The sequence below is a fragment of the Oryx dammah genome, unplaced genomic scaffold (assembly GCF_014754425.2).
Source record: "Oryx dammah isolate SB20612 unplaced genomic scaffold, SCBI_Odam_1.1 HiC_scaffold_10, whole genome shotgun sequence".
In the NCBI taxonomy this organism is placed as follows: Eukaryota; Metazoa; Chordata; class Mammalia; order Artiodactyla; family Bovidae; genus Oryx; species Oryx dammah.
Genome location: NW_024070194.1, coordinates 29,113,883 through 29,138,448, shown reverse-complemented (window position 1 = coordinate 29,138,448; position 24,566 = coordinate 29,113,883). Strand labels below are relative to the sequence as shown.

General features: G+C 61.4%; 1 protein-coding gene across 3 annotated transcripts in view; it reads left to right on the top strand.

The window, feature by feature from the left end:
• KCNQ2 (potassium voltage-gated channel subfamily Q member 2) overlaps positions 1–20,828 on the top strand; it is a 48,207-nt gene extending 27,379 nt beyond the window's left edge. Inside the window, exons 11-17 of one of the 3 annotated variants that reach the window (XM_040247703.1) lie at positions 702–731; positions 8,238–8,461; positions 8,822–8,930; positions 9,314–9,445; positions 11,338–11,445; positions 14,017–14,140; positions 14,874–20,828. In XM_040247703.1, coding sequence (XP_040103637.1) covers positions 702–731; positions 8,238–8,461; positions 8,822–8,930; positions 9,314–9,445; positions 11,338–11,445; positions 14,017–14,140; positions 14,874–15,605 — 1,459 coding nt within the window. In that variant the 3' untranslated portion in view covers positions 15,606–20,828. Of the gene's footprint in view, positions 1–701; positions 2,227–4,784; positions 4,839–8,237; positions 8,462–8,821; positions 8,931–9,313; positions 9,446–11,337; positions 11,446–14,016; positions 14,141–14,873 lie in introns of those variants that run through there. The other 2 variants (XM_040247704.1, XR_005722321.1) reach the window with 2 other exon arrangements.
• The last annotated feature ends 3,738 nt before the right edge of the window (positions 20,829–24,566 follow it).

Genomic DNA, 24,566 nt, shown 5'->3' with positions numbered 1-24,566 from the left:
TGGGGCGGGGAGGCTGGTGCTCTGGCCACAGGTCAGAGGAAGAGTCCAACCCTGGAGCATCAGGTGGAGACACATGGGTAGCACCTGCTGGTTCCTTCACGACTACAAAACCTGCGACTCCCGGGGCACTTGACACAGACGGGCTTGCCGAGGACACGGACTGGCCAGTGGGAGAGGAGGGGAGGATGCCTGCTGGGCCCAGCGCCCAGGGCTGCTTGAAGAGCTCTCAGCAGTGGGGCATCTGGAGAGGGTTGGATGATGCCAACCCTGTGGGACCTGAAAAGATTCATCTGTGTCCTGGGACCTGTAAACATGACCTTATCTGGAAGACTCCTTGTGGATGTGGTTAAGTGAAGGACCTTAGCTGTCCTGAGCATCGACTGTGGAATTCGACAGCTCCAGAGCTTTCTTCACACTTCCTCTTTCAAAGTTTGTTAATATTGGTGATGCTGATTAAAACAAGTGTCCATAAACATGGGGCCATAGCACCCTCAGTCTCAAAACCTCTTGTGACCCCTTCCAGATTCGCTGTCCCTCCGAGACTGCCTCCTTGGGCCCCCAGGGAGCTCTTGGGGGTGTGTGGGCTGTTTCTGCACCCCTCAAACGCAGCCCTGGCCCATGGGAGCATTGTGCATCAGCTGGGCCCTGCGTGGGGTCCAACCGCTGGGCCGGCTTCTGACATCCTCTGCTTCTGTTTGCAGGAAGGAGCCCCAGCCGGAGCCATCTCCCAGGTCAGTGCCCGCCTGCCTTCTGCCGCCTCCGCTCTTTTCTGCGTGTCCCGTGGAGCTCGCGCTGCCGCGGGGCCTGTGCATGCTCCCCGATGCCACTGTGCAAGGACCCCTGCCCCGTGGTGATGTGGGCACCTGGGTCTGTGCCTCCTTCCAGGCCCCCGAGCTCAGGGACAGCTCCTGTCTGCCCGCCTGTGATTGCAGCCCCTTGGGCGGGAGGTGGGGGGCTTCCAGGGGAGCGGTCCCACCGGCTCCAGGCACAGGGTCTGGGCTGCTCTGAGTCAAGGGTGGCCCAGGTGGACACCCCCACGGGGTGCCCCAAACACTGTGGGTCAGGGTCAGGCAGTGCAGAGGGCACTGTTCTGAGGGGAGGTCTTCACACCACCCCCTGCAGGTCTTGGTTTGTGGAGGTTTCTGGAGGATGGAGGAGTGGGAGAGGGTTCCTTTTGGGCAGGGTCTCTTGCCCCGCCTTACACCCCCTTGGTGGGCACCCATACCCCACTACCTGTGTCTGTCTAGGCCCCTGCAGTTCTGTTTGGTTCAGGTGAATTTGAGACTGGGACCCCAAATGAGGACTCCCAGGGGTGATCTCTGCTGGAGTTAGGGTGATAGCACCCTGCTGTTTTCCTAGTTTTGAAAAGGAAGCCAGATCAATTCACTACTTTCGAGTCTGGTGACCTCCAACCTGCCCATGTACTGCTGTGTATCTCTGAGCTCAGGGGTTCCCTGGTGCCCTGTCCACAGCTGCATGGGGAGTCCCGTCCCCCAGGCCATGGGCCAAAGATGCTGCCTGCTTGTTCGTGCCCTCCTGGACTGAAGGCTGCTCAGCTGGGAAGGCATTGGGCTGAGCCCTGCTTCAGCATCCATCAGAGGGGCACATGTACCCCACCCCTGAGTCCCCGAAGCGGGTTGGCCACTGGAGCTGACCTGGAAACATCAGCAGCGCTTTGCCTCCAACCAGCCCAAAGAGCAGCAGAGAGGACCCTTTAGATCCCAGACCAGAGTGGCTTTATCCTGGGCAGTGACCTCTGTTCTCATGGGCACAAACTAAGGGGCCTGGCACAGGGCTGTGGTCAGGTGGGTAGGGAGGGGGAGCAGCAAGCCTGGTGTCTGGGGAGCCCCGAGACTGCTCCACTTCATTGGTTCCCATTGGTGCTGCCATCAGCCCCTCCTGTGAGCCCCCAGGACCCTGAGGCCGAGGAGGTGGGCGCGGCTGCCCTCAGCTCTGCCCAGTGGGCGCTCTCTGGCCCTCGACGTGGCCCCTCTGGCCTGTTGCGGCTCCCTGTGCTCGCCGCCTGCGTGCCTCTCCCCTCCAGACAACTTTCGTCTCAGCCTCTCTCTCTCTCTCTCTCCTCTCTTGCCCTCCCCTCCCCCAATCTGGAAAATCTTGCCTGCCCCCCCCAAGTGCCTTTAATCATGTCACTGCCCTTCTCGGGCCCCTTTCACGTCCGCTCTGTCTTTGGGGATGAGGTGGCTGACCCTGAAAGCAGGACTCCAGGTGAGGATTCACGGGAGCCCCCCGGCTCTCCGGCACGTTCTGTGGCTCCCCTCCTCGAACCCGCTTTTTGCTCCTCCCTCCCTCCCCGTGTGTCCGTGTGTCCCTGCCTGTGACCAGCGGCTTCCCCCGGGGGCCCCAGGCTGAGGCCCTGGGACAGAGGGCCGGCCTATCCTGGGTGCATACTTTTCAGCCAGGGCATTTCTGTGCCCCGACTGGAGCAGCCAGGAGCCCCTGTGCAGCACCCGGTGCACAGTAGGTCTGCAGGAAAGGGTCCCGCCCTGGACACCTGTGGGTGGGCTGTTCCTGGGCTGCCCGGCGAGGGGACCCTAAGCAGGTGGACGGGGTGGGTGCGGGGGCCCTCCACTGCCAGGAGACCCCTTGGTCCTGGCTCATGGTGGGGACATGCACTGTGGCTGTGTGGGCGTCAGACCAAGGTGTGGGGCTGGCAGGGGGGGCAGGCGGGGGTCTCAGGCTGTGCTGCTCCGGGTGTGGCTCTGACTTGCCCTTTGATCCACCCCGTTTCTGACTGCCTACTCCTGTGCCTGGGGAAACCCCTGCGCCCCAGCTGCTTTGCTCCCATCCTTGTGGCCCCCTCTTCATCGTGGGGGGCCATGTGCAGTGTTTGGGTGCGTGTCTGTCCAGTCTGGTGTTGGTGACTGTTTGTGGGCACCTCTTCCACCCTCTTGAGCCCAGGCCCCCCCGGGCTGAATGTGGGCAGGAAACCCCAGGGCCAGCCTAGAGCCCAGAGGCAATGAGCTGGAGTCAGGACTCCTTACTGCCCACCCCAAGCAGAGGAGCAGTGTTCAGGGGGATGGCTGGGCCACCACCAGTCCCCCTCCCCCTGCTCTTGTCCTGCCCTCAGACTTCCTTGTTTCATGCAGGAGCCTCTGGCCATGTGAGGCTGTTTAAATTTTCATTAAAACTAAAGAAATCGCTGCAGTTGGAGAGTCGCTCCCCAAGCTCCTGTGCGTGGAAGCCAGGCTTGAGGTGTCATGTAGGAAATGGTGGGTGGGCAATGCGGGGCTGCTCATCTGTTCAAGGCTGAGGTCCTTCAAAAGAGCTGGGGGCAGACATCCCATCCTACCTCATGCTCTTTCCTGGGGGAGGAGCCCCCAGGCAGGGCAAGGCAGGGCTCTGTGTGCAGGCCTGGGGACCCCTGCAAGGAGCTGGCCATGTAGGTCCCAGTCTTTAGGGTCTTCATCTGTCTGGCAGGCCCTGGTGGAGCAGTGGCTGCCTCAGGGGTGTGCTTGCGGAGAGCACGTTTGCCCTAAATTTGAGTTCTGTGAGCTGCTGGGCCAGGGTGGGGGTGGTCTGAGTCCTGGGAAGATGTGCCTCTCTGCCCCAGGTGGCCCTCTAGTTAGTTTTTTCCTACAACCTGAAGTAACTGGGGAAGGTCCCACCAGGGAAGCGCACATGCTTGCAGGGTCCTCCATGGAGGGCGAGGCCGATGAAGCCGAGGGAGAGCTCTTTGAGGAGCCTTGACCCTGGCTTGCTGCTGTTAATGTGGGGAGATCCTTGCTGGGACAGTGGCAGGTGCCACCGGTGTTTAAGTGACTGTGAGTCAACATTGTTAGCTGTGTCCAGGTTTCCAGGCACAGCAGTTTGAGAGCCACTGTTTCAGAAGCAACAACTTTGAAGGTGGAGGCAGAGAGCAAGACCCCAGGGAAGTGAAGGGTTTCTTGACGTTCTTGCTGGTTCTTTTCATTTCTGCTTAAAAGCTTTGTGGCTCAGACAGTAAAGAATCTGTCTGCAGAGCAGGAGACCTGGGTTCGATCTCTAGGTCGGGAACATCCCCTGGAGAAGGGAATGGCTATCCACTCCAGTATTTTTGCCTGGAGAATCCTATGGACAGAGAAGTCTGGCAGGCTATGGTCCATGGGGTCACAGGGAGTTGGACATGACTGATCAACTAACACACTTGCAGGTTATGCACAGCTCGCTCTGGCCTTTGTGGAGGGTCTTGGGCAGGCTGACCACCGGCAGCCTTTCCTGACCAGCTAGCCGCAGGTCAGGATAGCCTTCACCCAGGGTCTGGCCTTGGCCTGCCCTTTCATGTGCAGGGGCCCCAAGCCTCCTCCTCCTTGGTTCCCCTCTGGGTAGAGGTGGCCACTGCATTCTGGGTAAACGGGGGCCACTTCTGATCAGGCCGCTGTCTGGGTTGGTTTGTGAAGCCAAACTCGCACGTTTTTCCTCTGAAAACGTGAGCTTTCTGAAATCCTGTCCCTGTAGAACCAGCAAAGCCTTAGCCCATGTATTATTTTTTTGTTGGCATGAATATAGCAAAAAATAATACATCTTTTGAAAGAGATGGCCCCAAATAGATGCTGGAAGGAAAAGGTATTTTTGGAGAGGAAAAAAAAATGATTTTTTTTTCCTCTCCAAAAATAGGGACTATTTTCTTTTCCAGGCTGACGGAGGACTTTGTGCGCGACCTCCGCGCTCGCACTTCTCTCTCCCATGCGAACTCTGTGGCGGGTGCACCCCACGCCCGCGCGCCCGGCCGGGGTCCCTCTGGTCGCCAGCGCCCACAGGACTAACTGTCCTCTCCTCATTTCCAGTAAAGGCAGACGGTGCGCAGAGTCCCTGTGTGGATGCTGCCCAGGACACGCTAGGTACCGCGGACACGCCGCTCGGACGACCATTGCTGCACGGCTCTTGTCCCCTTCCGCTCCAAACACTGCTTATTAGAGGTTCTAGATGCGCCAGGGCAAGGCTGGCGCCCGTCCGGCCCCCTAGGCCCCGATTCTGATTGGCAGCTCACCTCCCAGCCCTTCGTGGAGCCCCTGCCCGCCTCTGACCCCAGGCGCCCTCCTGGGTTACAGGGGCACGGCGCTAACGCCCTTCCTTCGCCCCAAGCCAAACAATGCCCCAATGATGCTGTGCTCCAAGCAGGAGAGGGGTCGGCCAGGGGGTCTGAACCCGCAAAGCGCGCCTTCCGGGGTCTGATTGCTCTCCTGCGAGACTTCCGCATGGCTGGGCCATCTAGCACCTCTACTACGCAAGGGAGGGCGCTGCCCTCCTCCCGCTGCCCGCCCGCGGGAGGCGGCTCTGTCCTGTGTGTGCCGGGCTCCCTGTGGTCCTGGCACACCAGATGCACCGGAAAGCCCGAGGTCCGCGGCTCCCTCCTCCCACGTACAGGCCTGGTTTAGGGCAGACTGGAAATGGGACGGTGGAAGGGCCGACCTTTGCCCAGTGGGCTCCCTGACTGCCGGCACGTTTCCTCTCTCTGTGCCCTGTCTGCTCTCGGGGATGTGGAAATGTCTGTCCTCCTGCTTGCCCTGGGCCCCCTGCTGCCCGCCCCACCCTGCCCCGTGCGGCCCGCAGGTGCTGGCAGCTGCACTCACCAGTCATCGTGTGCATGTGGTCCGAGCTGGCCCCGGAAGCAGGGATGTTGAGTGGTGGGCGTGGGGAGGGGCCGGGCAGCAGGTCAGGGTTCCAGGGCAGCATGCCTGCACACCTGCATCCGTGCATGCTCCGAATCCTGCTCCCCCAGAGAGGGGCTCGGAGGGTAGACCCCCCTGCCCCTGCCGTGCTGCCTGTGTGTTCTGAAGTAGGCCTGCGGGGGTGGGGGGCTCTTGCAGCCCTTTGAGGGGAGTTTTGGGGTCCCAGCAGAAGCTGTCCTGCTTGCCCAGAGCTTGTGTCCAGGGGGCTTCTGGCCACAGGATGGCCTGTCAGGTCGGGGGCTGTGGTCAGGCTGCCTGGGAACCAAAAAGGCCAGAGGTGCCCACGGCCGGTCCAGGGGCCCAGGCCATGCTCGGCCCCACTATGTGTGTTTCACAACTCTCCCCCTCATCTTCCTCACCTTCCCTGGGCATCCAAGGTCCAGCCGTGGGCCAGACGGTTCTCTTGGTGGATGCTGGCTCTCCCCCTCCAAGCTGGGCCCTGGCTGTGCAGACTAGGGTATAGCGGCGCTCAGCTGGGGCGCCCCCTCGCTTATCCTTGTTGATGGCTGGCTTCTCTTTTTGGGGATTTTGCCCTGGATGGGGGATGGGGGTGGTGGTAGGCAGGAGAGGAGAGGCTGGGCCTTGCTTTCTCCCCCAGACCTTCCTGAGCTTGCTCTCTGGCCCCGTGTAAATGCCCTTCACTCTGAGGGTGGGCTAGCCTCCCGCCCCTTCCTTGGGGGCAGGCGGCCAGAGCCCCACCCTGCGTTTGCTTCCATCCTTGGCTTGTGAGGTGAGGGAGAGCCTCTCTTGACTCCTGCAGGACTGTCGGCACTCAAGCACCTGGAGTTGACGAAGGATCAGGGTGGCTGGGGGGCTGTGTGCCTGTGACTCTGAGTTGTGATAACTGAGAAAGTCCAGACCACCACCCATGGTCCCCCAGCGGGAAGCTTCTCCCCGGTCTGAGCAGTCTGAGAGTCAGGGACGGGATGGCGGGGCCAGGGCGAGGCCAGGGAAGGCTCCTTCCTGTGGCTCTGTCCTCGCAGGCAGCTGCATGGGGCCAAGTTCAAGGGACCCCTGGTATGTACAGGACAGCAAGTCCAGCTGGGGATCCCCATCAAGGGCTCGGTGGGGCCCTTGCTTCTTGGTTCTCCTGGACCAGCTGGTGGTCTCCTTTGGGAATGACGAGGGTTATCTGCACACTGGCTCCCATGCCTTGGCTCCGGGGGTCCCTTGGCCCCCCACCCCTGTCTTGGCCTCGTGCCAGGCACAGCAGTTACAGGCTTGGGGCTAGTGTCCTGAGCAAGCAAATGCCCTGGCTCCTGTGCTCAAGGGGACCCTGGGCACCGAGAGTCTCTGGGGGAACCTCCCCTCCGAGTGGGCTCCATGCCTCAGGCCTGAGAACTAGCACAGAGGGTCTCAGCTGGCTGGGGGCAAGGTGGGGGCACCAGCTTGGACTGCAGTGTCTGGGCTGGGTGGACCAGGCCACGGGCCGTCTTTTGTCCATGGCCCATCATCTCTGCGCCGTCTGACACCGTGTCAGCTGTGGGTCCCCCTTGGGTCAGGGGAGGTGGCTGACCCAGGGCATCTGTGATGGGGCGGGCACTGTCTGAGGGGTCAGCTCTGGTGGTTGCTTCCCAGGGGCAGCAGAGGCCCTGCCAGGTGCCCATGTGGGCTGGCCCCAGGCCCCGGGCCCCGGGGCAGTGCAGAGGCCACTCCAGGAGGTCTGGTGGCCCCTCAGTGTGGTGGCATGAATGGGTTCACAGTTCACAGGGACTTCACTCTCCTCCAGGCAGATGGCAGTCTGTGGGAGGAAGTGAGTGGCCGCCTGGCCCTGGGCCTGACCTGTGACTACCACAACCTGTGACTACCATGCTTCTGTCTCCTGCATGAGGCCTGGAGGATGTTAGAACCGACAAACTCGGGGTGTCAGATCCATCTCCATGGTTACCAAGAGATGAGGGCAGGGAACCCATTATGGGGCTGTGGCTGGATGGCCATGGTTGCCCCCTCCCTGTGGCCTCTGGCCAGGGCTCGGCTGGCACCCCAAGTGTTCTCCAGAGCGTGAATGTTCTATTCCTGGATGGGTCTTGTTTGGGGGAGCCTGTACCGCCCTGGGTAGAAGGGGTGGGCAGACCCTTGCCCTCTGTGCTGCTTCCCCTCCCCCTCCCCTGCAACTCTTCCTCCAGGCAGCTCCCCAGGGTTGGGCAGAGGGGCCCAGGGGTCAGCTGCAGACCTCACCCTCCTGACCTGGGGCAGTTACAAGGGTGGAGGGGCAGGTGTGGTAACCACTGAAGTGGCTGGGCACCCTCAGGAGGTGCCCAGGACGTTTGGAGAAGGAGGCCTGGCCGGACAGTGTGGCAAGAGCTCAGGCACCTTTGAGTGGCAATTGAAAGTGATTTCAGAGTCCACTGACCAGTCCCCAGCCAGGCTGAGCACCCAGTGGGCCCTGGGAGTCTGTGGTAGGGCTGACCCATCTCCACTCACCTGGGCGACCCTCCTTCCCCATCCCCATGGCCTCAGCGCCCTGTCCACCCGCCAGCAGCCAGTGGGCTGGAGTTTTCTTTGCAGGGTGACCTCTCTTGCTATCTTTCTGTGTGTCTGTCCGTCTGTCGGTTCTCGCGGGAGCAGTCAGAAGGTCAGTTTGAAAGACCGTGTCTTCTCCAGCCCCCGCGGCGTGGCTGCCAAGGGCAAGGGGTCCCCTCAGGCCCAGACCGTCCGCCGGTCACCCAGCGCCGACCAGAGCCTGGAGGACAGTCCAAGCAAGGTGCCCAAGAGCTGGAGCTTCGGGGAACGTGGCCGCGCCCGGCAGGCCTTCCGGGCCAGGGGTTCTGCTTCGCGGCAGAACTCGGAAGGTGGGTTGGGCAGCCCTGCGGGTGCAGGCCTGCTGTCCTGCAGCTCCGGGAGGTGGGGCTGCATGGGCTTGTCCTGCACCATGAGCTCCATGCTCACCCACGGCACTGGTGATGGCGCAGCCCTGCTCTTAGGGCAGACATTCCCCCGGTCCCGTGTGTGGACATACCATCTTTTGCCCATCTGTCCATGCACAGTGATGCCCTCTTATACTCTCATGGTGGCCACTCCCCGAGGAGCACAGTGGAGGGAAGCAGGCTGAGAAGGCAGGAGTGGGGGCTGAAGCGCTGCAGGGCCAGAGCACCAGGCCCCAGGGCGCCGGGGGCTGCCCGGCCCCTCACGGGCTATGTCCTTCCACCCAGAAGCAAGTCTCCCAGGAGAGGACATCGTGGACGATAATAAGAGCTGCAACTGCGAGTTTGTGACAGAGGATCTGACCCCAGGCCTCAAAGTCAGCATCCGGGCCGTGTGGTGAGAACCTGGCTGCCTCTCACAGAGCCATCTGTGCACGCGGGGCCTGGGAAGCGGGTGTGAAGGCACGACTACAGGGGGATGCCTCGTGGCTGACACCCCTTCAGCCCGGGCCCTGCGGCTCACAAGGCACCTGCTGTCATGGCCATCGCCTGCACCTGGGTGCCAGGTGCCGTGGACAGCAGGAGCTGTGCTGCACGGGGATTCCTGAGTGGACAAGGGTCCTTGGCACAGCTAGGCCCAAAGGTGGAGGGAGTACAGGCAGTGGGTGTCCCAGATAATAGGGCTAGAGATGCTGGGAGGGCCATAGCTAGGTGGTCGTTGGGGGGCTGCCTTCGGTGGTCTCTGCCCAGGGCTCACAGCCCCTTGTCTGACTCCCCCAGTGTCATGCGGTTCCTGGTGTCCAAGCGGAAGTTCAAGGAGAGCCTGCGGCCCTACGACGTGATGGACGTGATTGAGCAGTACTCAGCCGGCCACCTAGACATGCTGTCTCGCATCAAAAACCTGCAGTCCAGGCAAGAGGGCCCACCCCGCCCTGGGGTGCGGAGCCGGGTCCTCTGGGCCAAACCCGGGTGCTGTTTGGGGACCAGTGCAGTGCAGGCTGCCCGTTCCTGGCAGAGGTGTGGTGACGGATGCGGCTGCAGACACAGTGGCTGGCCCTGCTTGCTGCCACGTCTGGGCCCTTCCTCTCCGGCCGCACGCCGGCCCCACGTGGGCTTTCTGCCGTGTCCTCGTGTGGTCTGTTTTGAATCTTTCTGTTGTCTCTCTCTTCTCTCTGCCCTTGCCATGATGGGCAAGCGTGTATGTGTGTATGTGTGCACATGCACATCTGTGAATGCACATGTGTACTCACATGTGTGCAGACCGTGGGCACACATGTGCACGTGTGTACGTGTAAAGTGCATGTGTGCACACGAGTGCAACACATGTTTTGCAGAAGTGTGTGGGTGTACGCATGTATCTGTGTGTGTTGTGTGTCCTTGCATGTATGTGTACCCATGTGAGCTGGGGAGATAATTCTGTTGAGAGGTGAAGGGGCAGGTTTCCATGGGCCTGTTGGGCAGCAGTTAGGCCATGTGGCACCTTTTCTTCCAGAATGGGAGGGCAGGTTCTCCCTCCCCTCATGCAGAGGGATTCCCATGGCCAGAGTAGGCGATGGGGCTGGACAGGTGCCTGGTGTGGCCGGGGCAGGGCGCACACGGGCACTGCTGTCTCTGGCTTGTTCACTCCAGGAGTCAGTCATACATACATGTACACAGACACAGTGAGGACCCAGGACACACATGCACACAGAACTATGTCTGCTCCCACATGCACATGCGTGTTGGCACATGTATATACAAATAACTGTTTCCTAAGCCTCATGTCTACATACATGTCCCATAGGCCAGCACACACACATGCACATTGAGTACACGTGTGCTGAGAAGCACGCACTGTCCACACAAAGGAGCACACATGTCTGTGGTGCCTGTGATGCCATGGCTCTCATGGGTCTATCCTGGCATGGGCCTCACCCTCTGCTGGCCAGGCCCCTTCCCTGAAGCTGCTGCCAGTTCTCTGGCCCTGAAGCTTGGGCCCTGGACGTGGAGGGGTCTGGATGGTCACGGCAACACTAGGGGTCAGCCCAGCCTCTGGCCCCACGGCAGGTGGTGTCCGCTCGGTTCTGCTTGAGATTCCAGGGGAAGGGTCCGTCTAGGTCTCCAGCTCTCCCTTAGGGTGGGGCCAGGGGTTGACCATTCCTGTCCACAGGCTTGGGCCAGGAGTTTAGCTGCTCAGTGTCCTCTTCGAGCATTGAGTAGACCTGTGTGTTTGTGTGAACGTGTGTGCCCATGCAGTTGTGCACGTGCAAATAATGTGTGAGAGTGCATGTGTACACAGGTGTGTGGAGATGTGCCAGTGCATGCACACATGCAGGTATGTGTAGTGTGTGAGCGTGTACATGTGTTCACATGTGTGCAAGTGTGAGTGAGAGGCCGCCCCGGGTCCCAGTGGCTGGCCCACCTCCATCTGTCACAGCAGCTGTTTTTGTTTACCAGGCTCTTCTGTCCTAGATGGTCTCCTCTCCCTCCCTTTCTGTCTGGAAAACAGATGAGACAGACCCACTCCACAGGAGCTGGATGTCTGTCGCTCACTGGCAGGGCCTTCATGTCCTTCCTGGGACCCTTGGCACTTTGCTGCCAGCTGCCTTGTGTCCCGTGCATGTGGACACTGGCCCGGGCAGACGGGGCACCACGAGCTTGTGGCCCCGCCCGGTGCCAAGGTCCTGGAGCTCAGAGTCCTTGCGCTCCAGAGTCAGGGCGGCCTTCAGCAGGTCGCTCCTTTTGTCTCTGCGAGTTCCTCCTGCCCCCAACATGTTGCTTCACGATGCATTTTCCCGGTGTCTCTTTTCTTGTTTACTCGCCAGGATAGATATGATTGTGGGCCCCCCACCCCCTTCAACTCCCCGGCACAAGAAGTACCCCAGCAAAGGACCCACGGCCCCTCCGAGAGAGTCACCCCAGTACTCACCTAGGTCAGGACACGCCCCGCCTGTCTGTGTGGAATGCCAGTCCCCTTTGCTCCAGCCACATGACGGCAGCACCCTCTTTGCTCAACAGGATGCAGGGCTGTTTCTGTCCTTGACAAAGTGACGTCCTCTGAGGCCCCGGGAGGCTGGGTCTGGGGCCCTTGAGCTGCTCCTCTTGGCATGGTCCTGGGGAGGCTGTGTGACACCTGTGTGACTTCTTTGGGGCGCTCCCCGGGCACAAGTAGACAGCAGCCCCCCAGGGACCAGATGCGTTCAGACGTGAGGGCCTGCCTTGCGGGGGCTCTGCCTGAGCACCAGTGCAGGCTCCTAGCACCACTGCTGGTGGGTCACTCTGTGCCGCTTATGGACCAAGCAGGTCCTCTGGCCTCTAGACTCTGGTGAAGAGTGACTAGGAAAGGCCCCAACCTGAGTGGGCCACCCAGGGGGTCCCCAGAACCCTGGGCTTTGTGTCCAGTTGTCACCGCAGTCAGGGTTCCTGCAGGAGGTGGTCCTGGTCAAAGAGGAGTGGGGTATGGGGGCAGTTAGGTGTTAGGCAGCAGAAGCAGGGTCACTGGTGGTGAATTCAGACATCGGAGCCTTCCTGTTCCCCTGGACGGTTGAAATGATGGCTGTGATGCCCCCAGTAGGTCTAAGAGAGCACCCAGGGCAGGGTTGTGGAGTGAGGGCAGAGGCACCCTGGCCATGCTGGCAGAAAGGACCATGGGTGCCCTGAAGGCCAGCAGGGATGCTGGCCGCTGGGCCAGTGGAGCGAGTTGGGTGTCTGACTCCTGTGTGCTGGGGTTTCTCTGCATGAGGCCGGGAGTCAGTGTACTCGGCACCCCAGCCTGGCAGCTCTCCTAAAAGAAAGGAGTTTCTGGGGGAGCAGGACTGACCCAGGGCAGCCCAGACAGTGTTTGTTGCATCCCCTGTCCTTCCTGTGTCCCACAAAGAGGACACGGAGGACAGCCCCAAAGAAGCTGTGCCCCGAGACAGCAGCCTGCCCTAGCAGCCTGCCCTTCCGGCATCGCTGCAGGGCACAGGGGCTGAGAAGGCCCTGCCAGCCCTCGGAGCCCCCAGGCCTCCCGGACCACTGCAGCCAGAGGACATGCAGACCCCCACAGAGAAGGGGCCAAAGGGCTGACTGGGCACGAGGGGCTAAGCCCAGCTCCTCACCTGAGGCCCAAGGGAGGGGGTGGTGCAGACTCAGGGAGCACCCACCAGCAGCACCCCCAGGCTGACCCTGGGCTGAGGCTCCCAGGGCAGCAGCCAGGTGGACGGCCCGTCATGTGGCAGGGGTGAAGGCGCTGAGCGCCCGTGCCTGGACTGTGTGGACACTTGAACACCAGACAGCCCTCCTCCCGCTCTGTCCCCACAGCGTCTGCTTGGAGTCTGAGGGCCCTTCGTCCCCCCAACCCCCTCCCCCCGCATGATCAAGCATGATGCCCACTGGAGCATGAGGGGGCTGCCCCATGGCTGATGCAAGCCTGACCCCTCCTGCTTCCTGCGACAGACAGGACAGATCCCTGAGTCCTGACAGGCGATCAGGGCAGCTGTGGATGAGGAAGGCAGCCGGGGAGGGGGCAGTGGCTTCAAGTGGCACTTCTGGGGGGGCTGGCAGCCCTCCCCACTCTGGAGCCTGGAAGGAGGCTTTGGCCATGAGGCTCGCGTGGCCTGTGCCCGGGTCACTGTCCTGCCAGCCGCACCCTGGCCCCAGTGTGTTTGCCCAGTGTCCATGTGGCTGCACCCCTCCGACTCGGGCACCCACGCTGCTGCTCTTAGAGCCCCTTCTGAGCTTCTCTGGGGCCGTTCCTGCTCACACGGTGGTCAAGCAGAAGCCCCTCCAGGAAGGAGGCCTCCCGCCCCTCTTGTTGGCTTTCCTGACTGCTGCCCTTGTTTGAGGCCAGCTCAGCTGTGTTCCGCATCCCCCACTCGTGTGCACATAAGGGCACACTCACGTTCACACAAGTGTGCGCACACACATGGAAGCACGCACACGCATGCATAGTAAGCACACACGTGTACACGCACGAGCGCACAGGGACCCCTTCTGGTTGGCAGTGGCTCTGTCTGTCCCTTCTGGTTGTGCGTTGGCGGTTTTCGGTGTTAGTCTGTGTCCCCTCCCTCGTCTGGCGCATGGAGCGTAGCCCTCACGCCCCCTGCCCCCTACCCGCGCTTCTGTGGTTCCCTTGGCCCACCTTTAGCTCCGCCCCCTCCAGACCCCCGGGTGGGCGGGGCCTCAGTGGTACGTTATCCAGGAGCAGAGCTGGGGTGGGGGCGGGGCTGGGGTGGGGAAGGTGCGGGGAGCTGGGGGTGCATGGCCCTGGCATCCTTCTCTGCTCCTCGCTGATGTGCCAGCCCCGCTGGGATGGACGGTCAAGGGACAGGGCCCGAGGGTGGCAGAGAGCAGGACGGGGACCTGGCGCCAGGCGTCTGTCTGTCCTGGTTCCTCGCTGCCCTCAGTCGGCTCTGGCTCAGTCGGAGCCTGTAACTGGGGGCTGCGGCCTGGCCCAGGAGGAGACGCCTTGGGCCCTGGCACTCTCACCCGACCTCACGCCCGGGGTGGGTCTCTTCCGGCAGAGTGGACCAGATCGTGGGGCGTGGCCCAGCGATGGCGGACAAAGACCGAGGCAAGGGCCCGGCGGAGGCGGAGCTGCCCGAGGACCCCAGCATGATGGGGAGGCTGGGGAAGGTGGAGAAGCAGGTGGGAGAGGCTGGGGGTCCGTGGTGTCAGCGCAGCTGCTGCGGGAGGGTGCGCCAGCTTTGTGGGGAGTTGAGGGCTGTGGTGTCTGGACCCTGGGTACCCCGTGAGCACTCCCAGGCCTGGGGCACTTCCCTTCTGCTGGCTAGTGCCTACAGACCCCAGGCCAAGCACTGGCTTGCTCGCTCACTTCTCGCCTGGGGGGCGCTGCTGCAGGGCCTGCGTGGTCATTCTCCACCCCACTTGGCTGACCTTGTCTGACTTTCCTCTACTCTCTTGGGAGCAAGTCCTCTGGAACCACACACAAGACCCTTTGCTGAGGGTCTGCTTCTGGGAGCCCAGGAGAGGAACCGGTGATTCCTTCCCTCTGGAGTTTGCTTTATGGGTGAACCCACAGAGTGGCCCAAAGAAGCAAGAGTGTCCATGCTGTGAAGCCCTGAGGCCACATACCCTGATGGGGGCAGTCAGAGGCTGAGCTGCCGGGGGAGGGGGTGTCCTGCCTTCTATTGCCTCTGCAATTTTGTAGGTGACCTCCTGTGTCCCCCCACCTCTGGGGAGTGTCTAGGGTCCCCATCTGTCCAGGGAGCATTGCTGCCCTCCCCAGCTCCAAGGAGCATCCCAACCCCCGCCATGAGAAGCATCCAGCCCTTCCCACCTCCAGGGACCGTCCTCCCCACCCCCACCCCCCTCCCCAGCATGGGAACCATCCGGCATGGCTCACTAGCCCCTCCCACAGGTCCTGTCCATGGAGAAGAAGCTGGATTTCCTGGTGAATATCTACATGCAGCGCATGGGTGTCCCTCCGACGGAAACCGAGGCCTACTTTGGGGCCAAGGAGCCGGAGCCGGCGCCACCGTACCACAGCCCCGAAGATAGCCGGGACCACGGTGGCCGGAGCGGCTGCATCATCAAGCTCGTCCGCTCCACCAGCTCCGTGGGCCAGAAGAACTTCGCGGCACCCCCGCCTGCGCCCCCCGCCCAGTGCCCACCCTCCACCTCATGGCAGCAGCAGTCCCACCCCCGCCCAGGCCACGGCACCTCACCCGTGGGGGACCACAGCTCGCTAGTGCGCATCCCGCCGCCACCTGCCCATGAGCGGTCCCTGTCCGCTTACAGTGGGGGCCACAGGGCCAGCACGGAGTTCCTGAGGCCGGAGGATGCCCCGGCCTGCAGGCCCCACGAGGGCGCACTGAGGGACAGTGATACATCCATCTCCATTCCATCCGTGGACCACGAGGAGCTGGAGCGCTCCTTCAGTGGCTTCAGCATCTCCCAGTCCAAGGAGAACCTGGATGCCCTCAACAGCTGCTACGCGGCGGTTGCTCCGTGCGCCAAAGTCAGGCCCTACATCGCGGAGGGCGAGTCGGACACGGACTCGGACCTCTGCACCCCGTGCGGGCCCCCGCCGCGCTCCGCCACGGGCGAGGGCCCCTTTGGTGATATGGGCTGGGCCGGGCCCCGGAAATGAGGCCACCTGCTAGCCTCCCCCTGACTCCTGGCCTCCTGGTCTCGAGGCAGATGCTCCGGGGCTCTTTTCTTAGAGCAAGGCAGTAGGGGTGCCTGTGCAGGGCAGTGGGCAGGCGTGGCCCTCAGTCTCTCGCACTGAAGGTTGGCAGAAATTCTTTTCCAGCAAGGGGCAGCCCGGCTGGCCGTGCCCACTCGGCAGACTCTGCAGACCATTGGCCCGGGCATGACAGAGGCCAGGGTCAAGGCTGAGGATAGGCCCCTGGCAGCCAGGTGGAAGCTTCGTTGGGGGCAGGGTGGCAGCGAGGGGCAGAGCCTTGTGAGGCTCAGCAGCTTTGAGGCCCAGGGCGTGTGGCTTGTCTCTGCCCCCGTTCCTGTCCTGCCCCATCATCCTGGGTACCACCCACAGCTGCTGGTCAGTGTCGCCTTCTTCCCCTGGTTCTGAGCGTCCTGTGACAGGAGCCAGCCCCACATTCAGGACCCTGGCCTGAAGGGGGTGTGGGGGCAAGGCTTGGGAGCCCCTCCAGAACAGAGTGGCCTCAGACCTCCCGAACTTGATTCTTGTGGGGAGGGGCCGGCTCCATAGGCTCCTGGAGGAGATCCTTGGGGTCTCCCCTCCAGACCTGGAAGCTGGGGGGTGTCCCCTGTGTCCTCTCCCCTGTCCCCTGGCTGGACGCTGGTCACCATGCTGTGGCCAGCACTGTGGTATGGACCTGCCTGCAGGGAGGAGTGCTGAGTGGCTGGGGTGCCCCTGGCTGGGTTCATGCTCTGGGGTCCCGACTGGGCCGGTTGTGGTGAGTCGATTTGCTCGCTGTCTTCCAGGGACCCTGCCTCACCTGTCCCCCATCAGCCCCCCAACAGGACCCCCGCTGGACGATGCTTCAGCCAATGGGAAAACCCTTCAGTAGAGTGCTGCCCCACACTGTCCAGAGATGAAGGAGCTGCCTTGGAGGTGGTCTCTCCTGTCCCTCCTAGGCTGACCATCACCCCCACTCTCCTCACTGACTAGCCCTTGACTGTGACCTCTGGGTGTCTTGGGATCAGTGATGCCTGTTCCCTCCCTGGGCCCTGAGAAACAGTGGTGCCCATCCTTCTCGTTTCGAGCCTGAGGGGCAGTCGCTTTGAGCCAGGAGTCCAACCCCAGGAGGCAGAGTGGACCCCATCCTGGGCCCCCAGCTGTCAGTGTGCAGGGGCATCTGGCATTTGGGGTGACAGGACAGCAAGCCTGGACACCTAGTGCCCTCTGAGGCAGTGACCTTCCTGTGCACCAGGGCTGGGTCTGCAAAGCCTACCGCATAGTGACTTCCCCTGAAATATCAGGTCCAGGGAGAGCCTGAGCTGTTTCCTCAGGACGCTTCTGTCCATCCTAGTCAGTGAGAGACTGTGCTTGCTCTCCAGGAAGGACTTTGAAAGCAGTGTCTGAGGGTTGAATGCCCCTGGCTGTTAGGGTCCTGGCCTCTGAGATCCCTGGGGAGCAGTGTCTACTGCAGCCTCTGTGTGTGCCCCCCCCGCTTCACCAGGACCCGCAGGTCCCAGCCATGTGCACCTGTCTGCTGGCCCAGTGCAGGAGGACCCGAGCTCGGAGTCAGAACCATGGTCTGTGTTCAGGGCCAAGGCACGAGGATGCCTCCCCCAAGTCTCCAGGGAGGGCTTGGCTGTGGGATCTTCTATGCGGCCTGGGGCAGGGGGTGCCTCGTTGCCCCCCCGCCCCCAACCCAGCATGTCTGCTCTGTGCCCACTTCATGTTCTCCACCTCAGACCTTCAGTGGTGAGCAAAGCCCCTCTTCAGTGTTGACTGTGTGAAGAGACCCCGGCAAGTGGCAGCTCCTCTGGATGAGGGCGGAGCCGCCCTTTGCCCCCCATCTTGGGAGAGAGAGGCCCCAGCTGGAGGGCCCCAACCGGGCACAAGCAGGCCAGCCCCTGGACCAAGTGCATCCACAGCCACTCCAGCCCCCAGTTGTTGCTGTCTGGCTCTGGAAGGGTTTGATTCAGGTTGCCAGTGGCAGGGACCCACCCCCGTTGGATCTTGGCCTGCTTGGGCCCCTGGCCTGGTAGGAGGGGCCTTTGGCCCCTGGAGAGAGGTGCATGTCCCATCACACGCATGCCCTGTGCTGTGGGTCCCTGGTGACCAGAGAGGCTAGCTTGGTCTGCAGACTGCTAAGCCAGATGCTGGCGCCAGGACCACTGCTGGGAGGGCCTCCGAGGTTGCAACAGGAGGGGCTGAGGCCCGACTCTCCACGTGCTGTGCTCAGCAAGGAGTTTGTGATGCTTCCTCCATGAAATCCTGTCCCCCATCTTTGCTTGGGGGACTGTTTCGGGGTGCAGTTTTAGGAGATGATGGGGTAGAGGCTCCTTCTCAGGGGCCCGAGCAACATGTGTTCCTCTATGTCCATCTGCTGCCCCAGGGCCCCCACCTTCAGGAGGTATGGCAGGAGAGTGCTTGGCATTCCAGGCAAGTCAGTGCACTTTCTGGGTGACCTGTAACTGTGGGCCCACCCTGCCCCACCACACGTGTGGTAGGGGCTTCCCAAGAGAAGCATCTCAGTTACTTGATCACGTGGCTCCCCCAGCTCCGCACATGCCTGTGCTCACACTCATGCCTGCAGACATACAGCACATACACACTAATGCATACACACCCACAGGTACACACAGAGCACCTGCACAGAGTCACATGCATTCTCACCCAGACACACCAGAGTGCACACACTCACCCATGTATGCACAATCATACACACTCATGTGCACACACACACACCCATGCACAGACGCCTTGTCTGACTCGCTGTGGCTCTACCTGCTTCAATCCATAGGAATTCGTGAGTTCAGGAGTTGCAGACAGTCCCGGGATGTTGACCCTGGGCTGGGTTCCGCTCTTCTGACCTCCGGGCAGCACCTCAGGGGGATTCCCAGAGCCCAGGCAGGTTCCCACCTACCCTTTTCCTCCTCCTCAGCTGCCCCAGAGGCTGTCCAGATGCCAAGATGGCCTAGGCTGGGCCAGGGAGGTCTTGGTGTCTGTGGGCATCCAGCTGCAATGTGGGGGCTCTGGTGGCTCCCTCTGCCCTCCTGAGCCATGTGGCCCAGCCTCAGGACCCTCTCCCTTCTCTGCCCCACACCCCCCTCTTCTGTGACAGCATGAGCCATGGCCACCGTGGAGGGTGAAGGAACCCAGCCAGGGGGCAGGGGACTCCCTCCGGGGCCTCCCTGCCGGGCCCCTCCCCCTGGGAGACCACAGCACCCCCCGGGGGGCACCACCCTCCTTTGGGGGGATTTGCCAAGGAGTCCACCCCATGAGAAGAGACAGTCATTGCCCTCTAATTAACACTCTCAGCTGGAGCGGTCACCAGACAGCAGCTCCCCACAGCTTTCACACGTTGTTTTAACTTCTCGCTTCCCTAGGCTGGGGCACCCCGGTGGTCACAGGCCTAAGATGTCAACACAGGATGAGGGGAAGTGTCCTCTTTTCTGCTACACCGTCATGCTGTTTGTGGACAGAACGTGGCCCTGGGACATTGCTGATGCTTCTGAGGCCCCAGAGGGTGGGGGCTGCAGACAGGCCTTTGTAAGATTGCTGGTGTTAATTCCCATGCTCCCCTGATGTCAAGACCACGCCAGGCGCTGGTGGAGGCGTTGGCCCGGGTTTCTTGCTGCAAAGTCAACATTGGTTCTGCACCGAAGTCCCCAGAATAAATGGCTGTGAAGAGGGCTGGTTCAGTAGGGAGGCCCCACCTGGAGGGTTCAGGGCACCCTGCCACCAGCGGCGTGGGGAGTTATGAGCAGCAGGGTGGCTTCATGACTCCCAGTACACATGGCTCCAAATTAGACACTCTTCCTCGCGTGGCACTGCCCTGCATGGTCTTCACTGCCCTGGGCAGTGATGTGGACAGTCCTGCCCTCTGTGACCCCTGAGCAGAACTCCAGGCTGTCTGTTTGTATGGATGGATGTTAGGCCCTGCAGGGCCGGGCTACTTGCTTTTAGTGCCCAGGGGAGCCACAGGCTATCCCAGGCCAGCTGCTTCCTGTGTTCCTGCCCCCAGGGCAAGCTCCACTTGGGCCTTTACCAAGTGCTAAGTGGGAGAGATGATCGGGAGCTTCCTGAAGGAGGTGATGTGCTAGGATCAGGGGCTTACACCTACCCTCTGTCTAAGGGGCCTAGAAAGCCGGCTGCCCAGGGCGGGACACTGTAGCCCCTGGAGCTGCACAAGTGGGGCACACAGCTCGTTGGTTTCTGTTGACTTGTGAGGATGGGGGCAGATGCGGAGGGCATTCTAGGGGGAGGAGAGTGTAGGAAGGAGGTAGGGAGCATGAAAAAGATGCTTGTGGGAGGAGAGATGCCTTTGTCTTGAGGAGGAGCTCTTGTCTTGGACACTTGCATGGGTCCCCTTGCCTGATGGAGGTGTGGCTGGATGGCCCTGTCTGGAGAGACCCTCAGTACAGGCAGATTAGGCACTGGGAGAGGTGAAGACCCTCCTGGGGGACAGCCCTCAGTCCTGGGGTTGCTGGGCAGGTGTGTGGACTTTGCTGAATGCTGCACGTCCAGCTCTGACTGAGTTTCATAAAGTTGTTGCCTTAATGCACGTTGACGAAAATTCACCGTGGTCACCCCCTGCCCCCTTGGCTTCTGCCAGGCACCAACCTGTGACCCCGCTGCCTCCTCCATCCAGGGTCCGCGGGCCCAGGTCTGCAGCAAGTACAGGGGGTAGGGGACCTCACGGCATGGCTCCTGAGGGTTCTGCCTGCCCGCCCACCTGGGGACCCCGCCCCGATTCCACGCCTTCCGAAGGCGGCCTGGCCCCGGCCCGTCTGCGCTGTTGTCTTGGCTGTCTTTGCACTTTTGTTCATGTTCATGCTCCAAAGAATATGTCATGATGCCTTCAGTGCTGACGAGCACCGTCGCACCCATGCCCTTGCAGCACAGCCGGGCCTCTGCTCCTGGGCCTGTCACCCCCGTGACAGGTGACCTGCGTGCCGTCCGTTTTCCAGGGACAGACGCCCAGGGAAAGAATCTAGTTTTCTACGGACCAGCTGAGACTCACTGACTGCACTCACTGTCAGGCTGACGCGTGTGCCCCGCGGAGGACCCAGCGCAGGCTGCCCAGGGACAGCGGGCGCGCAATCTGGTGTCAGGGACACACGTGGGAGGTTCTGGGAAGCTGTAGCGCCATGGGGAGGAGTCGGATGCCCAGTGGACCTGTGCACTTAGTAAAACACAGTGATTCAACCTGGATGGTGTGTGGCCTCTTTCCTCGGGGCTCGGGGCTGTTGGCCTATGACAGGGCTTAGGTGAGGTTGCACCCTGCGAGGTCAGGGCACCGAGCCCAGTCAGTGTCCTGTCACTGGTGTAATGGTGGAGGACAAGCTGGTGGCTTACACAATAGACATGCTTATGACCCCAGGCCTGGGATCTGAGTCCTACGAGCTCCCCACCTGGCCCTTCTCTCTGCCACTGCGAATGGCAGGAGTCCTGGGAGCGGGCCCTCGAAATGCTGGGTGGGCGCCTGTGTGTGGGGGGCCCTTTTCTCAGGTGCGTGCTCTGCATGTGAGTGGAGACTCAGAACTCGCCATTGGTTCCCTGCCTGGACTCTGATGGCCCCCAGGCCCTCTTGCCGGGCGTGGCACCTGCTCTGTCGCTGCCCCCATACCTCCTCTCTCTGAGAGGAATGGGCTGCAGGTGGGTCTGAGATGTGGTGGCAAGCTAAGCCTGTGTTTTCAACTATACTGCCCACTACCCTCTGGAATTTTCCACTCCGCTGGACCCTCCTGGGTGTCAGCTGAGTAGGAAGAGCAGCTCAGCAGGACAATGGCCCGAGAGGCAGTGACCAGGCCTGGACTGCTGCCTCCACAGCCTGTTCCTAGGTGACCTGGCTCTGCAGCAGGGGCTTAAGGAGAGACCTGGCAGACCCAGGCCACCCACCAGAGGCCTTTGTGCTGTGAGACTTCCAGAAAGTTCTGGCTGGGGTAGCCTTGGGTTTGGGGGAGAACTGGACTCTAGGTGCAGCTGGGCTCCTGCCTGCAGGTGCAGGGTCCCTTTCTGTTCTCACCTGTGTCCACCCAGATCACCCACCCGGGTCCTGCTGTGTCCCTGCCTATCTGCTAGAGCCAGAGGAGAGGGCTCCAGAGATGAGGGGTCATAGCAGACCCCTGGGGGCCCTGCTCTCCCTCCTAGGGGTGCTGGTCCAAGGGTGCCGTGGGCACCTGCTGTCCACCAGCTCACCCACTGCCTGTCCGCCACAGGGCCGCTTGGGCACCTACCGGTCCGTTGGCCCCTCCCTCATCCTGAAATCTTCCTCCCTCGCAGTCTGCCCCTTCCACCCACCTGGACAAGCCCTCCGGGGGCAGGAAGATGATGTCCCCCCCGTCCCGCGGTGCATTTCCAGATGGCTTATGAGCCCCCCCACTAGCTCACGTGCCCCTTGATCACATGCCCCTGTCTGTGACTCATGTTCCACCAGGTTCCTAGCACGCGGGGCGCCTCTTATTGCCTGAAGGTGAAGCGGGCAGGGGACCCAGCGTGTGAGTGCTGGCCTTGGAGGGTCAGAGGAGACTGTGGTGACTGAGTGACAGGACATGTGGTGGACAGATGCCATGCGCAGGCGCGGGTGTAGGAAGGCTGGTGGGGAATGCCAGCCTCTAGGCGTGTCCAGCCTCTGCCCAACCTTAAGCCCTTCCAGGATGGATGGCCCCTCTAGCCCTTCCTGGGCCCCAGGGCCTCTGCATCCTGGTGCCACTAGGTGGCAGCACTCACCTGGAGGAGAGCTGCCTGGAGCTCTGGGACACGGAGCCCATCTGGGGAACCATCCCCGGCAGCTTCCAGGGACCATCATTCCTCAACTTGAAAAGGCTGACTGGTGGCTTCCGCTGTACCGACGTCCCCAGGCCTGGCCCTGGATTCTGTGGCACCTGGGGAAGGGCCTGAGGGTTTAAGGAAGGGCTCCTGCTGTGGGGGCTCCTTGTGGTGGGGGCTGGTAAGCTGGATGGGGAGAGGCTAGGATGCGAGCCAGGCCCTCAGGCCTCAGGACAGTAGGAGGCACTGCTCCATCCAACCACTTTGGCCTGGGTCCCTGTGTCTACTGACTTGCCTGGTGCTTGTTCTACTGCTCTGCAATCCAGGGCTCGAAGCTGGGGTGGTTGCAGCCACAGTCCCGCCTAGACCCTCAAACCTGCAGCTCCTGGGATCCCAAGACCATGAAGTGGTGTTCTCGGAATTGGACTTGACTTGGTGGTGCTAGTGGTAAAGAACCCGCCTGCCAAAGCTGGAGATGTAAGAGCCGGAGGTTCAATCCCTGGGTCTGGAAGATCCCCTGGAGGAGAAAATGGCAACCCACTCCAGTATGCTTGCCTGGGAAATCCCATGGACAGAGGAGCCTAATGAGCTATAGTCCATGGGGTGGCAAAGAGTTGGACACGGCTGAAGTGACTTAGCACACAAGACTGAAGGCTTCTCTGGGAGTGGTGCCCTTCATTCATTCAAACATTCATTCTCTCATTCATTCATTCACTCATTCACTCACATATTCACTCACTCATTCATTCATTCATTCAGGTATTCATTCATTCACCGAACAGGTCTGTGTCAGTCCTTAGAGCAGCAACAAGAATGAGGCAGACACGGCCTTGAGCTCAGGGAGTCTGAAACCCAGACCATGCACACCACTTATGAAGCCTGACTTTTCATTATGGCTACTGGAGCACAGACGGTAGGGACAGAAATGCCACTGTGTGCGTGAGGTCAGAGGTCAGACAGCTCCATGGGTGATCACAGGCTACCCTTACCAGCTTGTCAAGCATCTTTGTCTCAAGGCAGAGCCTAATCCAATCCTGGGTCAGTGGCCCTAATGGACCATAGGTACAGCAGGCCCCAGGCAAGCTTTGACCCTGGACCCTCAAGGAGTCCAAAGTGGGATGTCTGGTGCTGGGACCATCCCGCCGCCCTGCCTAAGTAGCTGAAACCCAGGGAGGGAGCCACAGACACAGACCTGGGAGGGAGCCATGGAGAGACCTGGAAGCTGTCTCCCGTTACTAGAGCTGCTGCCCAGAGCAAGTTCTATTGTCACCAGCTCCCTTTCTGGAAGCTGACGGAGCAAATCTCCCTGACCTTCTCCTAACACAGCTCAGCTCAGGCCCTGCACTGGGAACACAGGAGGCAGGCAGGGATGTTGGGCTTGTCTGCAGATGTTATTACATCCCTGAGGCTGGTGCTTCAGGGCAGGTCTCTAAGATCTGGTGAGACTTGGGTGAAGTTCAGGGTTTTCACAGGTTACTGAGAAAGAGGGGTTACTGAGCAGGGGCCCAGCCGTCATCACTGCCTGGTGTTTTGGGAGCCCCCAGACTGCACCTCAAATGGTGCCATGGGGATATGTGGGACACAGCTGTCCACACCAGCCCACCAGGCTGCTGGCTTAGAAGCTGCACATTTATGCTTGTCCCAATGGAGGGCAGGCCCAGAAGTTTCTTCTGTGTGAGGGCAGATGTGAGCCCACCTCACTGAGTCCGCGGTCTTCTCTGCCTGGCTGACTGTGCCCTCTCCTTCTGAATTCTGCCCCTCTGTCCTTGGCAGCATTCTGCTCTGAACCCTCCGAGGGCCCCCCAGTGCCAGCAAGGAAAAGTCCAAACCTCCCTCTCACATCCGTACCTCTGGGAGGGGTGACCACCCACGGCTTCCCTCCTCCATGGCTCTTCCCCAATCCTTATGGTCCTTCTGGGGTCACCTCCACTCCTGCCTTCTCCTCACAGCCTCTGGGCCCCTCCCTCGTGTAGACCTGTGTCCCGTGGGTGGTGTACAGCCCTCTCTGTCCTCCCACCATGGGTCTCTTCCTCTGAGGCCCTCCCATCTCTCCAGGGCCAGCTTCTTGAGCCTGGGTGCCTGAGTCCCTGCAGACTCGCTGGGGTCTGACACCAGGAAAGGCCCCCAATCCAGACTCTGCTGGTCCTCAGGAAACCCCGCCCTGTAGCAGCCAGCATCTGC